The 18,624-nt window shown below is 41.7% G+C and overlaps 1 protein-coding gene across 1 annotated transcript; it reads left to right on the top strand.

Annotated features, from left to right (window-relative positions):
• Window positions 1–5,605: 5,605 nt before the first annotated feature.
• LOC138286498 (serine/threonine-protein kinase pakF-like) lies at window positions 5,606–16,243 on the top strand. Its single transcript, XM_069226853.1, has 4 exons — window positions 5,606–5,672; window positions 8,060–8,129; window positions 11,154–11,192; window positions 16,049–16,243. The coding sequence occupies exons 2-4, from the start codon at window positions 8,076–8,078 to the stop codon at window positions 16,229–16,231; spliced, it is 276 nt and encodes a 91-aa protein (XP_069082954.1). The 5' UTR covers window positions 5,606–5,672; window positions 8,060–8,075; the 3' UTR covers window positions 16,232–16,243.
• The last annotated feature ends 2,381 nt before the right edge of the window (window positions 16,244–18,624 follow it).

The following is an 18,624-nucleotide window of genomic DNA, read 5'->3' as shown; positions in this document are numbered from 1 at the left end:
TCACATATTAGATGGGGTTTTTGCTCGTACCAAAGTACAGATGGAGCTAACCAACACTCAGTTAAGTTGGACTGATCATCATCTTTTGAATTTCAAAACTGCGATTAACTGTTTCCCCCTTACATATATAATAGGGAATGAAGTAATTAGATCTTGGAAACAGATCAAACTGGAAGAGGTGACTCCTGCCCTTGAAGAGGGTTGGCATAAGGCCAATAAGCTGTCCTTGCCCTTGTTAGAAAGTTTTTATCAGGGTGTAGAGACTGCTATGACTCGCTTGGCTCCCCCCAAGACTCTTAGGCCCTCTAGTCGGAATAAGCCGAATCAACCCTGGTTCACTAGTGAACTCAAATCTCTCCAGAGGAAATGTCGTCACCATGAGCGGCGGTGGAAATTAAATCCTGTCCCAGAGGAAAGGTAATTACTTAAGTCCACCTTTAAAATCTATAAAGCGGCGCGTTTCAAAGCTGAATCTAATTTCTATATGGCTAAAGTTAAGGAGGCTTTGAATGCCCCGAGGGAGCTTTTTAAGGTGATCAAGGTATTATCTACTCCTTCCAGGCCATCTGAACTGGAAAACTCCCAGGAGTTCTGTGACAAGGTAGCGAGGCACTTTGAAAATAAAATTCTCTGCACTCATGCAAATTTTACTCCTTATCAGGCAATCAGGGATCAATTCTCTTCGTCCTCCTCTGATCCTACAGTTAGTTGCAAAATGTTGTTTGATTTTCAATGTCCAACCCAGGACAACATTAGAAAACTGATTCTTAACATCAAGTCTGGCTCCCCTCTTGATCCTTGTCCTCCTTCCATCTTTCAAATTGTACCAGATCTCATGGCCCGGGCTCTAGTTCTGATTTTTCAGGAGGTCCTTAGCTCTGGGCTCTATCCCGCTAGATGGAAGGAGACTATAGTTGTCCCCCTTAAAAAGAAGCCAGATGGCAACAGGCAAGACCTAGATAATCTTTGGCCAATTGCGCTTCTCCCTTTTCTGGCAAAGATTTTGGAGAAAATCATGAAAAAGGAACTAGCAGACTTTCTTGGGGAAGTGGAAGGCTTAGATCCCTCTCAGCATGGCTTTAGAAAGGTGCACAGCACGGAGACTGCTCTTATCTCATCCACTGACTCCATTCGAAGACTGGTGGATGAGGGACAAGGTGCTGTCTTAGTTTACTAGATTTATCTGCAGCTTTTGATCCCATCTCTCCACAGATTTTGCTGACCCGCCTTTATCAAGTAGGCATTAGTGAGCGGGCGCAGAAACTTCTGGAATCTTTTCTCACTAATAGATGGACCACTGTGAGATGTGGGAATTTCAACTCCACACCCTACTTATTACCCTGCGGGACTCCACAAGGTTCCTCATTAAGCCCCACCTTGTTTAATATCTATGTCGCCCCGCTGGCTAATTTGATTCGATCCTTTGGTTTTACCCCCACCTCTTATGCGGATGATACACAGCTAATTATCCCAGTTAACAAGAACTGGGAGGAGGTGGCGGACCGTTTCAATAATTGTATGAAAGAAGTCAGTAATTGGATGAGGACTAATTGGCTTAAACTGAATGTTGCCAAAACTGAAATTCTCTGTTTTGGGTCAGGTATAAAACATTGGAATCCACGCTGGTGGCCGACAAATTGTGGCCCCCTCCCAACCCTCACCACTGTTAGTAAGAATTTGGGTATCATCTTTGACGATCAACTATCTTTTAAATGTCAGTTGAACCATACTGTAAAGACATGTCTATGGCTGATCAAAATGTTAAGGAAAGTTGTTCCTTACCTTCAATATGAATGGAGGGTTTCTGCCACTCTAGCTCTGGTTATGTCCAAAGTAGATTATTGTAATGCCCTCTTTCTTAATTTATACAAAGGCTCGCTGAATAAGCTACAACTGGTTCAGAATTCTGCGGCCAGAGCTGTTCTCGATCATTCTCGTTGGATTTCAGTAAAAAGCAGTCTTAGACAGCTACACTGGCTTCCGGTGGCTCAGCGGATTACTTTTAAATCTCTCTGCTTGACCTATGAAGCAGTTCATGGCATTGTTCTTCAATATCTGACCACTAAGCTCTGTTGGTACGTACCCAAGTGACATCTCAGGTCATCCACAGCCTATAGAATTCAGGTTCCACAGACCAACAGAGTGATGTGGGGCGATAAAGCGTTCACCGTAGCGGCAGCTAAATGTTGGAACTCACTCCCTTTGAATATCATGTCAGAATCTAGTTACTTATGCTTTAGGAAACTGATAAAAACATGTTTTTTTCCTAGTTAGCTTTTTTCTAGGCTCTCCCGGCTGGTTTCTTTTTTCTTTTTTTCTTTTTCTGGTGTCTCCTCTGATGGTTTTTGGCGTTTCCCTCACCTTATGCTAGCGCTTCGATGCTCTCTGTGAGCCGGAATGCGCTCTATAAATTCAATATACATACATACATACATATATACAGGTTGTCAGACAAGGTGAAGGCCAGCATCAAGGAGGAAGCCGCCAAGATGCTGGCCTTAGAGGTTATTGAGAAGTCCAGTAGTCTCTCGGCCAGCCCTATGGTGCTGGTACCCAAGGCTGTTGCACCCGGTGCCAAGCCAGAACTCCGGTTCTGCGTGGACTACCGGGGTCTCAACTCAGTCACACGGACTGACGTTCACCCCGTCCCCTGAGCTGATGAGCTCGTAGACAGACTATGCACTGCCAAATTCCTCAGTACTTTTGATCTCACATCAGGGTACTGGCAGATCGCCTTGACTGAACGGGCTAAAGAGAGATCTGCATTTTCCACATCTGAGGGCCCTTACCAATTCCGGGTGATGCCCTTTGGGTTGAAAAATGCCCCGCTACCTTCCAATGGTTGGTTAACGGGGTTCTAGCTGGCAAGGATGCCTTCTGCGCAGCCTACCTAGACGACATTGCCATCTATAGTTCCAGCTGGGAGGAACACCTGCTCCACCTAAAGGAGGAGCTTCAGGCCCTGCAACAGGCAGGCCTGGCAATCAAGGTCAGTAAGTGCCAGATTGGGCAGGGTTCTGTGGTGTACTTGAAACACCTAGTAGGTGGTGGCAAGGTGCAGTCCCTCCAGGCCAAGATTGAAACTATCAAGGCCTGGCAACCACCTAGAACCCAAACCAAGGTGAGGGCCTTCTTGGGCCTCACTGGTTATTACCGTAGGTTCGTGAAGGACTAGGGAACCATTGTGTCACCCTTGACAGAACTCACATCCAAAAAGCAACCTAGGTTGGTGAATTGGACAGAGACTTGTCAGAAAGCCTTTGATTCCCTGAAGCAAGCCATGTGCACATCCCCCGTGCTCAAGGCACCTGACTACTCCCAGGAATTTATTGTGCAGACAGACGCTTTAGAGCATGGCATAGGGGCAGTTCTAGCACAGCTAAATGAGGAGAACCTAGACCAACCAGTAGTCTTTATTAGCAGAAGACTATTGCCACAGGAACGGAGGTGGAGTTCTATTGAGAGAGAAGCATTTGCTATGGTCTGGGCACTGAAGAAGCTGAGACCATACTTGTTTGGTACTCAATTCTGGGTTCAGACTGACCACAGGCCCCTCAGATGGCTCATGCAGATGAGGGGCGAGAATTCTATACTCTTGAGGTGGGCCATTTCCCTACAGGGGGTGGACTTTACGGTGGAGCATCGCCTGGGGATTGACCACGGCAACGCTGATGGTCTCTCCAGATACTCCCCCCTTAGCGATGAGAGCTCCCACGAGGTTGGGTAGCTCTCCCCACTTTCAGCTGGGGGGGACACATGTTAGACCTGACAGCCTTAGGGTGATCACCCCTAACTTTTCACCTTCCTCTCTCAACTTTTTGGACACTGTTTTTGCTGGTTTTAGGACTCTGCGCACTTTACCACTGCTAACTCTTTGAAGTCTCCACCACTTCAAAGGCACATTTGGGTATTTAAACAGGGCCTCTGACCCTATGAAACCAGACACTTCTGGACAAGATACCACTGGAGAAGAATCCCTGAACCAGAACTTGCAACCTGCCAAGAGGAACTGCCTGGCTGCCCAAAGGACTCACTTGACTGCTTTTCTGCAAAAGACTGCTGCTCTGCTGCCCTGCTGTTACCCTGTTGCCTTGCTGTCCTCTGGCTCTGCTGAGATGTACTCTCCAAAGGCTTGGATAGAGCTTGCCTCCTGTTCCCTGAAGTCTCAGCACCAAAAATATTTTGTCTCTGCAAAAGAACTCCTTGTGAGGCGAAAAGCGTTGCACAGCCTGCAAGAAACGACACACAGCCTGCTTTGTGGTGAGAAAATCACCACACACCGAACCAGAATTTTGTAGCCCGACTTCCCAAAGAGAAGATCGACACAGCACCAGCGGTGCGACCGGAAATTTGATGCACAACCCACTGGATCGATGCAAAGCTGAACAGGAACGACGCAGCCTGACCTCCTGTGAGAAGAATCGACGCAGCACCTGTGACTTCATCCTGCATGCCCAGGATTTCAACGCATCGACCCTAGGGCGTCCAAAAACCCCCCAACCTGAAGAGGATCCCTGTCTATGCGCCGGAAATCGACACAAAGACTGCCCTGCGTGAAAACTCAACGACGCATCGTCTGTGTGCGCCGGAAAAATCAATGCACACCTCCGCGTTTTCCACAAAACTCCTCCTCTGCAGACTCTTGTGGAGAATTTGAAAGCAAACTAGGTACTTTGTGCTTGCAAGAGACACTTGTTGCTTTTTAGAGACTAAAGAATTATTTTATTATTTCCTACAGTGAAAATTCAAAGTGTACTTATCAAATCTTAATCATTTTGACCTGTATTTATCAAGATAAATATTATATATTTTTCTAGACAACGTGTGGTGTATTTTTGTGGTGTTATACTGTGTTATTGCATGATTTATTGCACAAATACTTTACACATTGCCTTCTACGTTAATCCTGACTGCTCAATGCCAAGCTACCAGAGGGTGGGCACAGGATATTTTGGATTGTGTGTGATTTACTCTGACTAGAGTGAGGGTCCTTGTTTGGACAGTGGGTAACATGAATGCCAACCAAAGACCCAATTTCTAACAGGATTGAATTGTAACTTTCTATGAAATTCACAGTAACTCTATTGCATTGAAACTAGGAGAAGAATCGTTTTTTGTTAAAATTATATTTTCGCTACTTTCCCCCATGGCAACGAGTTGCAAATACTGACCCGCAAGTACCTACCTAGAGTTTCAACTCAGTTCATAATCGCCCTATCTGTCACAGCGACAGACAGAGGTGTATGCGGTGAGCCAGAAGCAAACACAATACCAAGGGATCAGTAATTCTAATACTGTGTAGGTCTCTGCACCCAGTTCCTAGAATCAAAAAAGCCGTCTGTCTATTGATACCACAAGTATCAGACAACTCCTGAATTGGGTTTGAATGGCCACTGAAACGTCGACGTGGAGTTTCAGTCTGCCTACCTAGTTTGTTTTATAAGACCGCAGTTTTAACAAAATATTCCATTCAAAAGCAGTAGGCAAGGAAACCAGCCAGAAAACATCAAGAGAGGATTATTCCTCCCACTGTAACATTTATGACACAGTGAGGCCTAATCCTGGCAAGCCAGGCCCTTGAACGAACTTTATAAATGTGCAGGCATTGTAACACCAAACACCATCTCACCCACAAAAGCACCAGAAGACGATCCTTGTACCAGATCCTCTTGGTAAGTTATTGCTTTTACCTTCGGATTGCTTGTCAGAGAGATGGATAAAAAGGTGACCAGTCGAGTGGATTTAGGTTTTGATCATTTCTGAATAATTTCAAAGTAAACTTGATTAGACATTAACAAAACAGTTTATAATTGCATTTAGAATTTAAAAAAAACATCTATTTGTTTTATTACACACATGCAAAGCCTGGGAGAGAACCTCTACAATACATATCTTCCTGGACCAAGTGGTCCACAAAAGCAAACCCGCCAGCAAGGTGGGCATCCAGCTGTTTAATTTTTTAACAAAATCCCTGTCAGAGATAGAATTTATTTCTCAACTTCATAATTTCTGTGCAAAAACACATAATGCATATCTGTCCCGTGGTCTCGATTTAAAATTCAGTAAAGCTGTTAAAATGAAAAAGGGCATATTGTTGGATGAAGTTTACATCTGGACATGAGGCCTCTAACGTTTCGGCATGCAGGAGGTGGTTTAAGTCTCTCGCTAATCCATATGTTGCATTGACAAGCAAAGACCCTTGCTGAGTGGGGTACCGAAATTGTGTTTATATCCTCAATTTGAAAACGAGATTCTGGTTTGAGTCTCAAAAAAGGCAGGCTGGAATCTATGAATATTTAGATTTACTTGCATGATTTACACAATTTCCAGATGTCATGGAATTCACAAAGATCCACAGACCTTTACATGCAAATCTATACAATTTGTAGATTCCCATGTCTGATGTAACATTAAACAGTCTTAATATACACCGCTGGAAATTCCAATCATTTACAGTATTTTTCAAGGTGCAAATGGCCCTTCATCTTCCTTTTTCACCACAGGGAGTGTTGCCTCAGGAAGGAATTCCTCCCTATCTGTCTTGTAGAGCATATATATTAGACCAGGTTTTGAAGGCTCTAACTTTACTTTCTAAATTGAGTGAAAAAACACTCAGAATGTTTGAGAGTGCCTCCATAAGTTATTTTCCATTTCATTAAAAAAACACACTGTGGCTAAAATGTAGTGAAAAAGACAACAAAAAGCATACAGTTTAGCTAACCAAAGTGTAAATATATTTGTCTGTTTGTTATATTTGTCTATTTTGTATCCTCGTATTAAATGTGAATATCTCATATTAATCTTGCACAATAACATACAAAGTTCAATGAAAAGGCTCTCAAACTGTAAGGCAAACCTACATCACTATATGCAGGGCCAGTAGAATAACATGATGGCATCGAAACAACATTTTTTCAGAAATAGTAATTAGTTGAAAAAAATGCTGAACAATTTGACGATTCTAAAAATAGTTTCTGGCTCTAACAGATGAAAAGTTATTAAAATGCAACATATAGTGGCGCAATAAAATGACTGCATTTTATTTTGATAACTGGCCGCTTTTCGGCTCCTGAACATGGGCGTCGGCAGGGTGATTAAGGGGGAGCGCATGCTCTCTCCCCTCTCCCCCCCCCCCCCCCCCGTCCCCCCTATTTAGGTTCAAAGTGGTGTGCAGGCTCAAAGCGCAGCGTAACACTATGGCCTCTGTAGTGTTATGCTGTGTGCACTAGTATGGCCGCATCCCCCGCCTAAAAACTGTCTGGGACGCCGCGGACCGCCTACCCCCCTGAAAAAAATTCCCCTTAATGTCATATCTTACATGTAACCAGGTGAAACGTTTGTCTAGATGCTGGAAACACCTGCTATAAATGACTGGCAGAATGAATTTTGTTTGTTTGCAGTGCAATTCCGTTAACGGAAAGAAATATTCCCAGAGGTCTTGATATTGCATGAAATGGAGCAAAAACAAACTGAAGAGAAGTTAACATATCTGTGAGGTGCTGAATAAGTGAGACACACCATTCATCGCAGGAAATCTATAGAAATAAACTTGTTTTCTGCATAGCGCCACACTACACCTGTTTTACACAGTGCCTTACTCTCTCTGGGTGGTGGAAAGGCGAATGTTAATAAAATGGCGTTTCTGTGTTTTTACGCAAAATTTTGAATGTCATCTGCTAAATCTATAGTTTTTTCTCAACTAATCAATGTTCTTGCACTGGTCTCAATTTTATATGAAAGCGTGTTAAAACTTAACATAGCTACATAATGTTGCCACAACGTGTGCTGCCTAATTAGCTTTCATTGCATAAAAACCACAACATTTGCTGTGCCTTGCAATATAATTTGCCTTTCGCTACTCTATACTTTAGACCTTTGTTGTTGCATAAGTCCAGTGGTGCTGAATATAGGTTACATTAATGAAAAAGGAGTCAATTGTAACCTATGACAAAACGAAACAGCGGTGCAAATGTTCATTCAATCACTGTCAAAGATCATGTTCTAATTCAGAAATTTTCACTTAATTAACCATTCTTTTTTTTTTCCTCTTTCCTTACAGATACCGATAGTAAAAGATGAGGACCTTGGTTGTGGTGTCCTGCCTTCTGGCCTTAGCCGTTTGCATTGCGGTGAGTGATTGTGTGTGGAGCAGTAGGAGGCATGTGGTACTTTGTTAGTCTCACTCAAGGGTAGTCCGTTTCCCTAAATGGGATTTGGAAACATGTCCTATTGCACTATTAAGGCTCAAATGGTGCTGTTGGATTGTCTGGGTGTTTGAAGCATTTCAAAATTCGGCTGTTCTTGAAAATTACTTAAAATATTGAACAGTCCTGAAGTGGCTATAGTGCATGCACAATGTGTAATATTTAGTTTGAAATCACTTACGCTGCAGATGAACGGCACGAGTTTACATCGGTGTTCCAAATAACAACACCGAGAAATCCATGCCTAACATAAGTGATTTACTCTACTGGTTCTTAAAGCCTCTACTGTCCAATCTGGGTCCATATGGGGAGAGAGGACATTAAGCTAGCAGTGTGCCCTCAGAAGATTATTTTAGAACCCACCATGAGTTAAGGACAAATCACTGTTTATTAAAAGGGGAAACAAAAAGTGTAATAGAAGGGAAAAAGAACTCACTAGCGAGCATTGTAAGGATATTGCAAGTCATTGAGGAATTCTGTAGATATATAGAGGAACGAGGCTGAAGGCTGAGTTCATTTATAAGGTTATGGAAATCTGAGCTGACTTGCAATGTCCTTTTCATGTACGCCGGGGGTATTTTATCCCATATAATACATGGTCACTCCATCACCTTTCCCACAAACCACTGAAAACCTTAGGAGCATATTTACGAGAGAGTTGCACCATGCAGCGTGGTACATTTGTAGCTCAAACCTCCAAGTCAGATTTTTGAAGGCACACAAAGCCACTTTGCGTTGCTTTTAATGGCTTAAAAAATCTGGAGTAATGTAAGACAGCTCAAATTGCTGTGTTGCATTACTCCATGCAAAGAGAGGCATTACAAGGGGTTGGGTGGGTGTTTCTATGCAACTCCCATGGTTTTTGATGTATTCCCAGTTTTACCAATCTTGGTAAACCTGGAAATGCGCCAAAAGGATAAGCCTTCCCAGGAGAGGCGTAACCAGGAGAAATATCTTTATTTCTCTTTCTTTTTCCTCTTTAATGGCCAGTATAGCCCACTACGGCAGGCTTTAAGTGTCACTAGTCGCCGATTATAAAGAAATTAGAGACATGCTAATATACAGGGGTTGCAGAATCCCATGTATTATATTAGAATTTTGGAGAGAGGGCCTTTATCCGCCATCATTCTCCCTCTATATTGTGGTCTTTAATGGAGCTCCCAATCTTCTATACTGGAATTGTTTCTTGCTCTCATCCAACCACACTGCTTAGAATGTGTTGTAACACATTGCCCCTTGACTGCATTACATCATCTGCGAATGAACAGGAGCTGCCTGCATTGAAACTGTTGCTCCCGCACTTTAGCCTTATGCTCTGCACCAATTCCTTGCTCTCTCTCACCCCCTCCCTGACATTAATATTTTGCTACCGCACTTCCCCACTCTCTCTTGTCTTCAGACACTCTGTAGGAGTTTTCTCACATGACTAAGATAAAACAGAGGGTCGCAATACTCACAAAGTTGTATGAGTTATTAGTCTGGCAGTGGATTAATAATGTACAATCCTTTGTCCTACTTTTTGAATTCCACTTTCAGTGACAGCCATAATATGGACAAGATCACTCAAATGACTTACTTATTGGCTGTTAGGTCTACACACTATGATCAGTCTAAATTCGACTTTTCACATCGAAGGTGCTTCTTTCATTGCTTCCTCTTCATGAGAAGAAGCTTCCACCAATAGCAGAATTCCCTCACTTTTTATTTGCAAAATTTGATTAACTGGACAACTAGATCTGATCATCAATTATGCTTAAACCTTTGTTGAGTACCTTGTCTTTTCAAAATGTTTGCACGGCAAGGAAAACGTGTGGGACTCACAAGTGTGCCAAACGTCCCATCTGCCTTATTAAAAGTGCTTTATAGCCTATGAAACTTGCAATTCAGTGGACAGTATTTCTGCAGCGTTTTGAAAGAGTATCTCATCTGTCAAACTCTAAATAAGGCTGTTTTTTCTTGCTTTTTTTCCACACTGTTGGGTGAGAGGATTGAAGTATGAAGTATAAATCAGAATCATTACATGATGAACAACTAGGCATGATCTATGATTGGCTGTGGTTGACTCAGGGAATAGATATGTCCTGTTAATGTCAAGGCTCATGTTTCAGATTATAATGAAAAACAAAGCCTCCTATGAACCCATGGAGTCTGAAATACAGAGGACCTGTTCTGGAAGGATTAACTGTTGTAATCCAATAGTAAATACCATGAATAGTAATTACTGAATGAATTAGAAAGGTCACTGGCACAACAAATAATCATATGCTGATAAGAAGGAAATGGAAACAACTAGGGTAATTTGTGATCTTTAGGAATTAAAAATAAAAATATGAGTGCATGGCATGCTTTAGCACATTTGCAGCTCAACCTTTAACAAAGCTCCATTTTCCTGTAGATGGAACGGCAATGTTAATGCATTTTCTCTGCCACTGAATACTTGGTGAAATGCAAATCGCTGTTGAAATGTGTTTCCTAATTATTTAATGGGTAGTATGTTGCCACTGGAAGTATTCATTATTTAACTCATATCATTACCACACTTTCTGGAATGTAACTCCTGCAGCACACTATTGATATGGTAACCCACTCAGACTCTTAGTGAATGAGTGAGCTGTTTGTGAAATGCACATGGCAGATTTAACCTCATTTAGACTCTGCTTTGCAGCAATTGTGAATAACGAAGGGCGCGTTGTCAAACGAGTGGCATCTGAGATGAGGATTGGGATAATAGTAGCAATTGGAATCAGCATGGAAACTGGTTGGTGGACAGCAGTATTATGCCACTGAGGCTTCCTTAGAGATGGGTGCTGAATATATCAATAACAAGTGACAAAGCTAACTTTAAGTTAATGGTTGAAAACAGTATCACTCTTGCATTGCATTGCACCTCAGCTACACCTGGCTAAGGGCATTTTGTTCATCTAAATATGCATCTTTCCTCCTTTTCAGGCCTTTGAACGGGATGAGAGGAGTGCAAGTGACAGTGGCGTAAGTATAGGACATTCTGCTCTAGATTTTCTTACTTCCTGAGGTGACCAATGCAATCTACATTTCTGTGCATATTTTTCTTGTTGATTCATTATATTGGATTTCCCGCCCTGTATAAAATATTTTTCTGGACTGTCTGTGGATAATATTTGGGCTTCTGGGATTGAAGGATCTTAGAGTCTATACCACCTGGACCATCAATAAGAATTTAGATAAGATATTTTCTGCAAATCTTTTCTGGAAGTATATAGTTCCATTTGAATTAATGATACTTACTCTGGTAAGTATTTCATTCCATGTTTGCCAGGACTATTAGAGACATGGACCAACCATATCCACACTGCTCCTGACATTCTTTGAAATAGAACAGTTCATATCGACTTCTAATCCTCTGCATAGGACACAAGTAAACACATATGGGTGAGATAGGCTGTGTATGACTCATTGTTTGATTTTTGACATGTCACTTTCCTGCTTTTTCATTACATTACTCCAAAATACATTGGGCAGATATGCAACATATCAGCAATTCATGTATAATGATATCTTAATATGTTTGTATGTTGAATCCAGCTGTATGGGTCCATTTCATGATGGGTTTTAAAGGTGAAGCAGGGTAGAGCATCTATTGCATGTGCCATAAAGTTAATTCATTTCACACAATATTTCTCTGAGTTAGGTCTTTATTTTCAGAAAGCACAGACCAGAAACATAAAGAGGCAGACTTTACTCACGGTTTCCGAGCAGTACTGTCAGGAAATAAAACAGTAACTGAGAAAAAAATATCATGTTAAATGATTAGATTTTTTACCTTGCAGACACATAAAATAGTCATGCCATTAAAGCCCATCATGAAGTGGCCTATAGTGCCCTTTAAGTTATTCCAATGAAAAGCTTGTCTAGTAAAGCTTGAAATAACATTAATTTCACAAGTGTGCTCTAATTGCAGTGGGCCTCCTGAGCAGTCAAACTGTATTATTTCTACATGTGTGCCATGTTTCACTACTTAATCCTGGAGGAGTGAATGCTCTCAGTGTATGTAGCTGGAAATCAGGTTCATGATGAAGGATAAAATGAACAAACGTTATGAATCAAAACTCCCATCTTCAGATGATTTGGTGTTAGATGCTTCAAACTGATTTGTTTTTTAACTGAAATCTTCAGACTTTACTTTCTACAGGCCTATGCTTGGGAAATAGGCAACTGTTAATGTGTGAATGTGGTCAGTGGTGATGGGATGAATTGATCGGGAGCAGTCACTTTGTGCTGTGAGACAATGTTTGATTTTGGACTAAAAAAATGAAGGGTCTTATTTACAAGCCCATGTGCCCCACCGCAGCATTATTTGTTTATGCTTCTGTGGCACACAGTGCAGACCCATATCTACAAGGACACGCTAAGTCAACCTGCATGGCTTTACATGGCTTTGTAGATATGGTATAAAGCAATGCAGCCCAAGTCGCTGCTTTGCCTTACACTGCATCGGGAAAGCCTGCCATGGGCATTGCTGTAGGTGTTCCCACTCAACACTCGTGGTTTTTGACACTGCTCCAGATTTACAACATAGTTTAAATCTGAGGCAGCACCAGAAACCTACATCTCCCCAGAGCAGGCGTAACAAGAGGAAATGTTTACATTTTTCCTTGTTTTTTACTCTTTCCATGTGTGTGCTGCAGAATATGCCAATTCTTTGTAGATGAGAACCTAAGGCCTAGATTTAAGAAAAGTGGCGCTTCATGCTATGAAACTCCACTTTTCTTGTGGCACATTGCGCCCCCCCCCTCATAGCACCAGGTGTGCACCGTATTTAACATATGGTGCACCGTGGATCAGGTTAGGGACAATAGCGCCATCATTTTTTACGCTATTGCTGTACTTTGCAGGATTAGCACCACAAATGTTGGCGCTAATCCTGCAAAGTACATAGGGGCCCATTAAACATAATGGTGTGCCTCCTTTTAACACCTGCTCTGTGCAGGCGTTAAAAATGCTGCTAAAAATGGCACAGTGGGATCTTATAGATTCCACTGCACCATTTTTGTGGGCCCCTTAACTGGGAACGCCCCTTCTATACATTATGCCGGGTGCAGGCATAATGTGCCAGAAGGGTTTAAATGCATTGCACTACTTTGTAAATATGCCGTGGTGTTTTTGCCACACTATCGCCACATTAGTGTAAAAAACAATTACTCTAATGTGGCAATAGTTGGCACTAGGCCCTTCTTGAATGGGCCTAAGTCTGTTTTTGGGTATAGGTCTCACTTGTATTAACAATTGTATGTTCAAATTTGGTATTACAAGAACCTGAAGTTATACTCAGAAAGGGATTTACATATCCATAATATTAGCCCACGTTGGTTAATGAGTTAGGGCACATGTAGGTAGGTTCAGATTTGCAACTGGGAAATAGCGAGTCAGAGCGACTCGCAATTTGCGAGTCGCAAATACGAATGTAGGATGGTGTCCCTGACACCATCTGCGATACGCAATGGGGTCACAAATGCCCACCTCATGAATAATCATGAGGTGGGTCGCAATTTGCGACCCCCTTGTGAATTCCGTCCCTCACAGCAGTCTGTGACTGCTTTTTAATAAAGCATTTTTTTTTTGTAATGCAGCCTGTTTTCCTTTCATTTTTTCATTGCCTGCTCTGAATTTTTTTTTACAGTGACATTCACAACTAATGTGTTAGCACCCATTTGAAATGGGTGCAAACTGCGATTGGTTTACAACCAGTTTACAGGCACAAAACAATCCTACATTGCACTGCGAGTCGCAATTAGGAAGGGAACACCCCTTCCTAATTGCAAGTCGGAAACCAGTTTTGCGATTCGGTAACCAGGTTACTGAATCGCAGAACTGGGTTTGTGCATCGCAATGTGCTTTTTGCACATCGCAAACATCAAAATTCGCTGTTTGCGACGTGCAAAAAGCTACCTACATGTGGCCCTAAATCCCTTTCTTGAGTGCAAATGGGGATTTACTCATCAACCTTTATAAATCGTTCGAACTGATGGAAAAGGAGATCTTTATCATTTGTAAAAAATAATTTCATTTGGGGGAAAAGTGAAATAAACAGCATAAACTATGACTGCACACATAAAACGGTATTGTCCCATATGCACTGGTACACTAAGAAATTACATATGTAGAGAGCACTTCATATTTACAGAGGTAGCGATTAACATATAGAAATATAGGGAGGTGAGAGTGAACGTCAAGGATATCTTTCACTGAGAGTTTCTAAATAAATGTCAAATACATAACAAGAGAAATGTTTGTGACATCTATGCTGTCAGTCAGAACCTCTAGATAAAAACATCAGGACTGTTTACGGTTACTCGTCTTTAATATTATGTTATCCATCGTCCCCAGACTAATTTGCTCCGGCTTTCAACTGCTATTCCAGGACGGAAGAGTACTGATGATGGCCTCTCCATCCTGTACCAAATGTTGAAAATAAACAAGTGTCCTGCTACTTACCAACCTATGAGAGCTTCCTCTCTCTTGCTTACCAAACAATGTGAGAAACAGTGCTGCTCTAACAGGCTTCCAGAGGGCCATGTCAGAGCAATTAAAATACCTTTATGACATAGCAACAATAGGAAAGAACTTTTGTTTCCCATTGTCATTATGTCATTCCAGTGGGTACTCAAATTTAGAGTCTGGAATTGCAATAAAGGCTTTGAATGGAAGTGATATATAATATATGGAATTATAGAAGGCAGATGGGAGACAGCCTCGTAATTCACTTTAAACCCAGCTATAATTGCATATGATGTATGGCCCCCAAATACATCTGCCGCTGTTTTTAGCTGCTAAACAGAGCAGAGGAGTAATGAGGAAGCTATGGGTTGTCTTCCCTGTCCCAAATTTGAAAACAAAATAAGTGCGCTCCTACCACCCATCCCAACAACTCTCTGTGCCTTCCTTTCCATCCCTTTGAGAAGCTGTGCACACCGGTCTCTGGTGCTGCTTTGACAGGCCCAGACAGAGCAGCCTAGAGCTCTTTTATGACATTGCAACCATAGTCAACAAGATCTGTTACCCACCGTTGCTACACCATAGTAGTTCATTTATTGGATTTAGAATCCAGTCATTTATGCCAATGGCTCTCTGTGAGAGCCATGCATAGCATTTAGAATTATAGACGGTTAACAGTGAAATATGGGGATGGTTTTTCACTAAGGTGTTTAAGTGACACCAACTAGACACCAAGAGCGAAGCTCAAGGTGTCTATGATGTCACTCAGAACCCTGAGGTGAAAACATATTACTGCAATCCACTTTTTACCCATCTATAATTTTATGTCATAAATGGCCCCAAAAACCATCACCCGACTTTCAACAGCTATGCAGGGACAGTGGAATAATAGGAAGCCTAGCAAAATGTGGCATCTCCTACCTCTCCAAATCCCCTTTCCTGTCTGCCAGAAGCAGTGCTCCTTGCTTTCCAGCACTGCTCTGATGAGCAGCAGCTCAGCTCATAAGCGTTCACAATTAGGTTACTTTGTGGTCAGGATACATTGGTGGTCTACACGCTTTCATTCTTCCAGTCCTTAAAGTTTTGCTTTCTGGGAGAAGGATGTGAATGCTTCCAAATAACACAATACAGAGCCATACATATTTCAGAAAATGTGAGTGCTTGCAGCAAATGTGTTAAGATCTTGAAAAATTGACTGGTGTTTGTCGTCCTTGGAAACAAATCTTTGTTGGTCTGTTCTGCTTTGTGTGCTTATAATGAGCAAAAATATTGATACGTTTCTTCAAAGAACATGGTGTAATGTTTTGTTATGCACATTTCTATTCTAATATATTAGAGTACCATATTTTTATTGTGTGTTCTCTATTTTCCAGTCACATGAAAAAAGATGGAACAAGAAGAAGCATCATTATCATCGTCGTACAACGACTCCAACCACTACTACTCCGACCACTACTACTCCAACCACTACTACTCCGACCACTACTACACCAACAACAACTACACCAACAACAACTACTCCCACTACTACAAAAGCTTCCACAGCGCAAGGTTAAATATGAAATCAGGTTTGTGATGCATACACCAGTAAACAATATACAAATATTTATTCACTTGTGTGGAAATTGCTCTTATTGAAAGAATATTTTCCAAACAACAAGAGGCCAATAATTGGAAATCACAACAACCACAATTGTTTTAACCTTTATCTACATTTTTCACATTGATAAATATAGGAACAATGAAAGAATAAAGAGCTCTTTATGATGGCTAGAAAATCAAATACTTTCACCAAAATATGTGTGATAGCACTAGCCTCAAGGACATGTGTACAAATATGCCTAGCAGCTCTACAAATGAAATAGCACAATATTGTACATAGTCCAACTATGTTGCTTCCTTCGAGCTGTCAGGGTCACAATGCAAGTTTGGTTAACCCCAAACTCCCAAACAAGCATGTCTTTATTAAAATGCAATTGGACACATATAAAGAGCAATATACTTATTCACATGCTCGTTTGAACATGAGGCCATTCAAAGAAGGGAAAATTAGGCTACAGAAAGTCAATGATGCATCAAGCACATTCCATCACTGCAACAAATTCAATACACTCCACTCTCCGGCCCCTTCAGGGGACAGGCTTGAACATCAGAAGTTGTGGATTAAACATTTGAGGGCAATTTGTTACCAAGTGGGTGCAAATTGTGATCCCTATCCAAAACCGGTTGGTCACTGTTGATTTCAGTATGGCTCGTACCCAGGGACTTTGTTCTTTGCATGGAGTATAAATACCTTTGTTCCATGCTTTCAGCAACAGTCTGTGAGCACTCCCACCTGTTTCTCTTAGTTCAAATGTACTTTGTCAAACTAGTTCTGGACTACTTGAAGAGCACGGTTGAACTTTTTAGTGATTCAAGTGTACATCAAAGTATATTACAGTAATCCAATCACAACCACAAACATGGATTCTGATAGATCCATCCCATAGGTGATTGATGACAAATTCTTCTGTTGGTGGCTTAAAAGCAAGTCTGGTGGCTTTGAGCAATACTAACGAAGCATCCTGCAACTCCAACATTTAGTAACAGACATTTAACACTTTGCTTGATGTGCACTTGCAGACTGGAATGCTCTGGTATTCCCTGTTTGCTTAGCCTTCAAATGTATCTCCTTCTGGAAAGATCCTAAAGTCTAGAGCTGGCGCAGCAAAAAATACAAGTTCCTCTCATTTTGAGATCTACTGCCTCATTTTGAGTGCCCAATATATTTCAATTCTGAAACAAACTCCAGTTTGTGTCTGAATTACGATTATCAGCAGTGCATAGATTTTATTTTATTTCCCCCCCCCACCCCCACTAGGAAGAACCTGGCACAGTTATTGCAGGTAAAACACAGAGGGGCTTATTTACAAGCCCCTTCTGCCACTGTTGTATCGCTTTTTGATGCACTAGTTGCGCAAAGCAGTCCCCCACAGTGCGCCACATTTACAAACTGGTGCAATAGGGCCATTGCACCAGTTTGTAAAGCCTTGCGTTATATTGTACCTGTGTCAGGTATAATGTATGCAAGGTTGGCATTCCCCTGTTATTAGCCATGCAGAACTGGTGCATGGAAATCTACAAGATTTTGAAGCATCATTCTGCGCCTTGACAGTGTCACTTTTTTAACGCCTGCTCAGAGCAGGCGTTAAAGTGACACAGGGCTTTTGAATGGGGCCTCCTGGCATTGTTGGAGTAACTTCATTTTTTGATGCTAGTCCAGCAAGTCTTCATTTTAGCACCACAGCATCTGTGGACACTGTGCACCATAGAGCACTTATATTAAATACATCACTACCATTGAGTTGTTAGAGGGGTGCAGGGTAGAGCAAGAAATCTGATGCACTGATGGTGATGCATCAGATTTGTGTAAATAAGCCCCAAGGTTTTTCAGCTTGAAACATTGGAGAACTTGTAGTATCACCTAGCTCTCTGTTATTGTGATCTGCAGAGTGGGATGAAATGGAAACATTGTACTGTGGCAGTAAAGAGCCTGGTGGTATCTGTATTTCCCTTGTCCAGGTGGCATATTGCGTAATGTCTTTTTTTGACTTATTGTACAACTATACACAGCAGGCTGAAATTTGATAGCTGACGGGTCTCAATCTGAACAAAGTTGAATGATAAATACAAATAAATTAGATTGCTTGAAGCTGTGTGTCACTAAAAGAAAGGCATGTATGACAGCGGCCCTCTGTTCTGGAAATTTCAAGCACAAGGTGGCCACCAATCACAGCCCGGTCATTGCAAGTAAATAAAAGGACCAGAGTGGGAAACAAATGCCACCTTGACTGCAAATTTTGTGATGCTGTATCCTGGTGGACCACACCTTTCATCAGTGAGCCCTTAGCAAGTTATGTGAAAAAGGAACTTGTATCAACATAGCATGTCTCCTTAGTAACATTACCAT

This window comes from Pleurodeles waltl, chromosome 1_1, assembly GCF_031143425.1.
Source record: "Pleurodeles waltl isolate 20211129_DDA chromosome 1_1, aPleWal1.hap1.20221129, whole genome shotgun sequence".
NCBI classification, from domain to species: Eukaryota; Metazoa; Chordata; class Amphibia; order Caudata; family Salamandridae; genus Pleurodeles; species Pleurodeles waltl.
The sequence above is the reverse complement of the archived record's forward strand: the minus strand, read 5'-3'. Positions and strand labels throughout refer to the sequence as shown.

Bases quoted from the DNA above. Each gene is read 5' to 3' on its own strand.
- LOC138286498 (XM_069226853.1), top strand. From the start codon at position 8,076: ATGAGGACCTTGGTTGTGGTGTCCTGCCTTCTGGCCTTAGCCGTTTGC. The intron at 8,130-11,153 runs GTGAGTGATTGT...CCTCCTTTTCAG, and splicing joins CCTTAGCCGTTTGCATTGCG to GCCTTTGAACGGGATGAGAG. The intron at 11,193-16,048 runs GTAAGTATAGGA...TCTATTTTCCAG, and splicing joins GGAGTGCAAGTGACAGTGGC to TCACATGAAAAAAGATGGAA.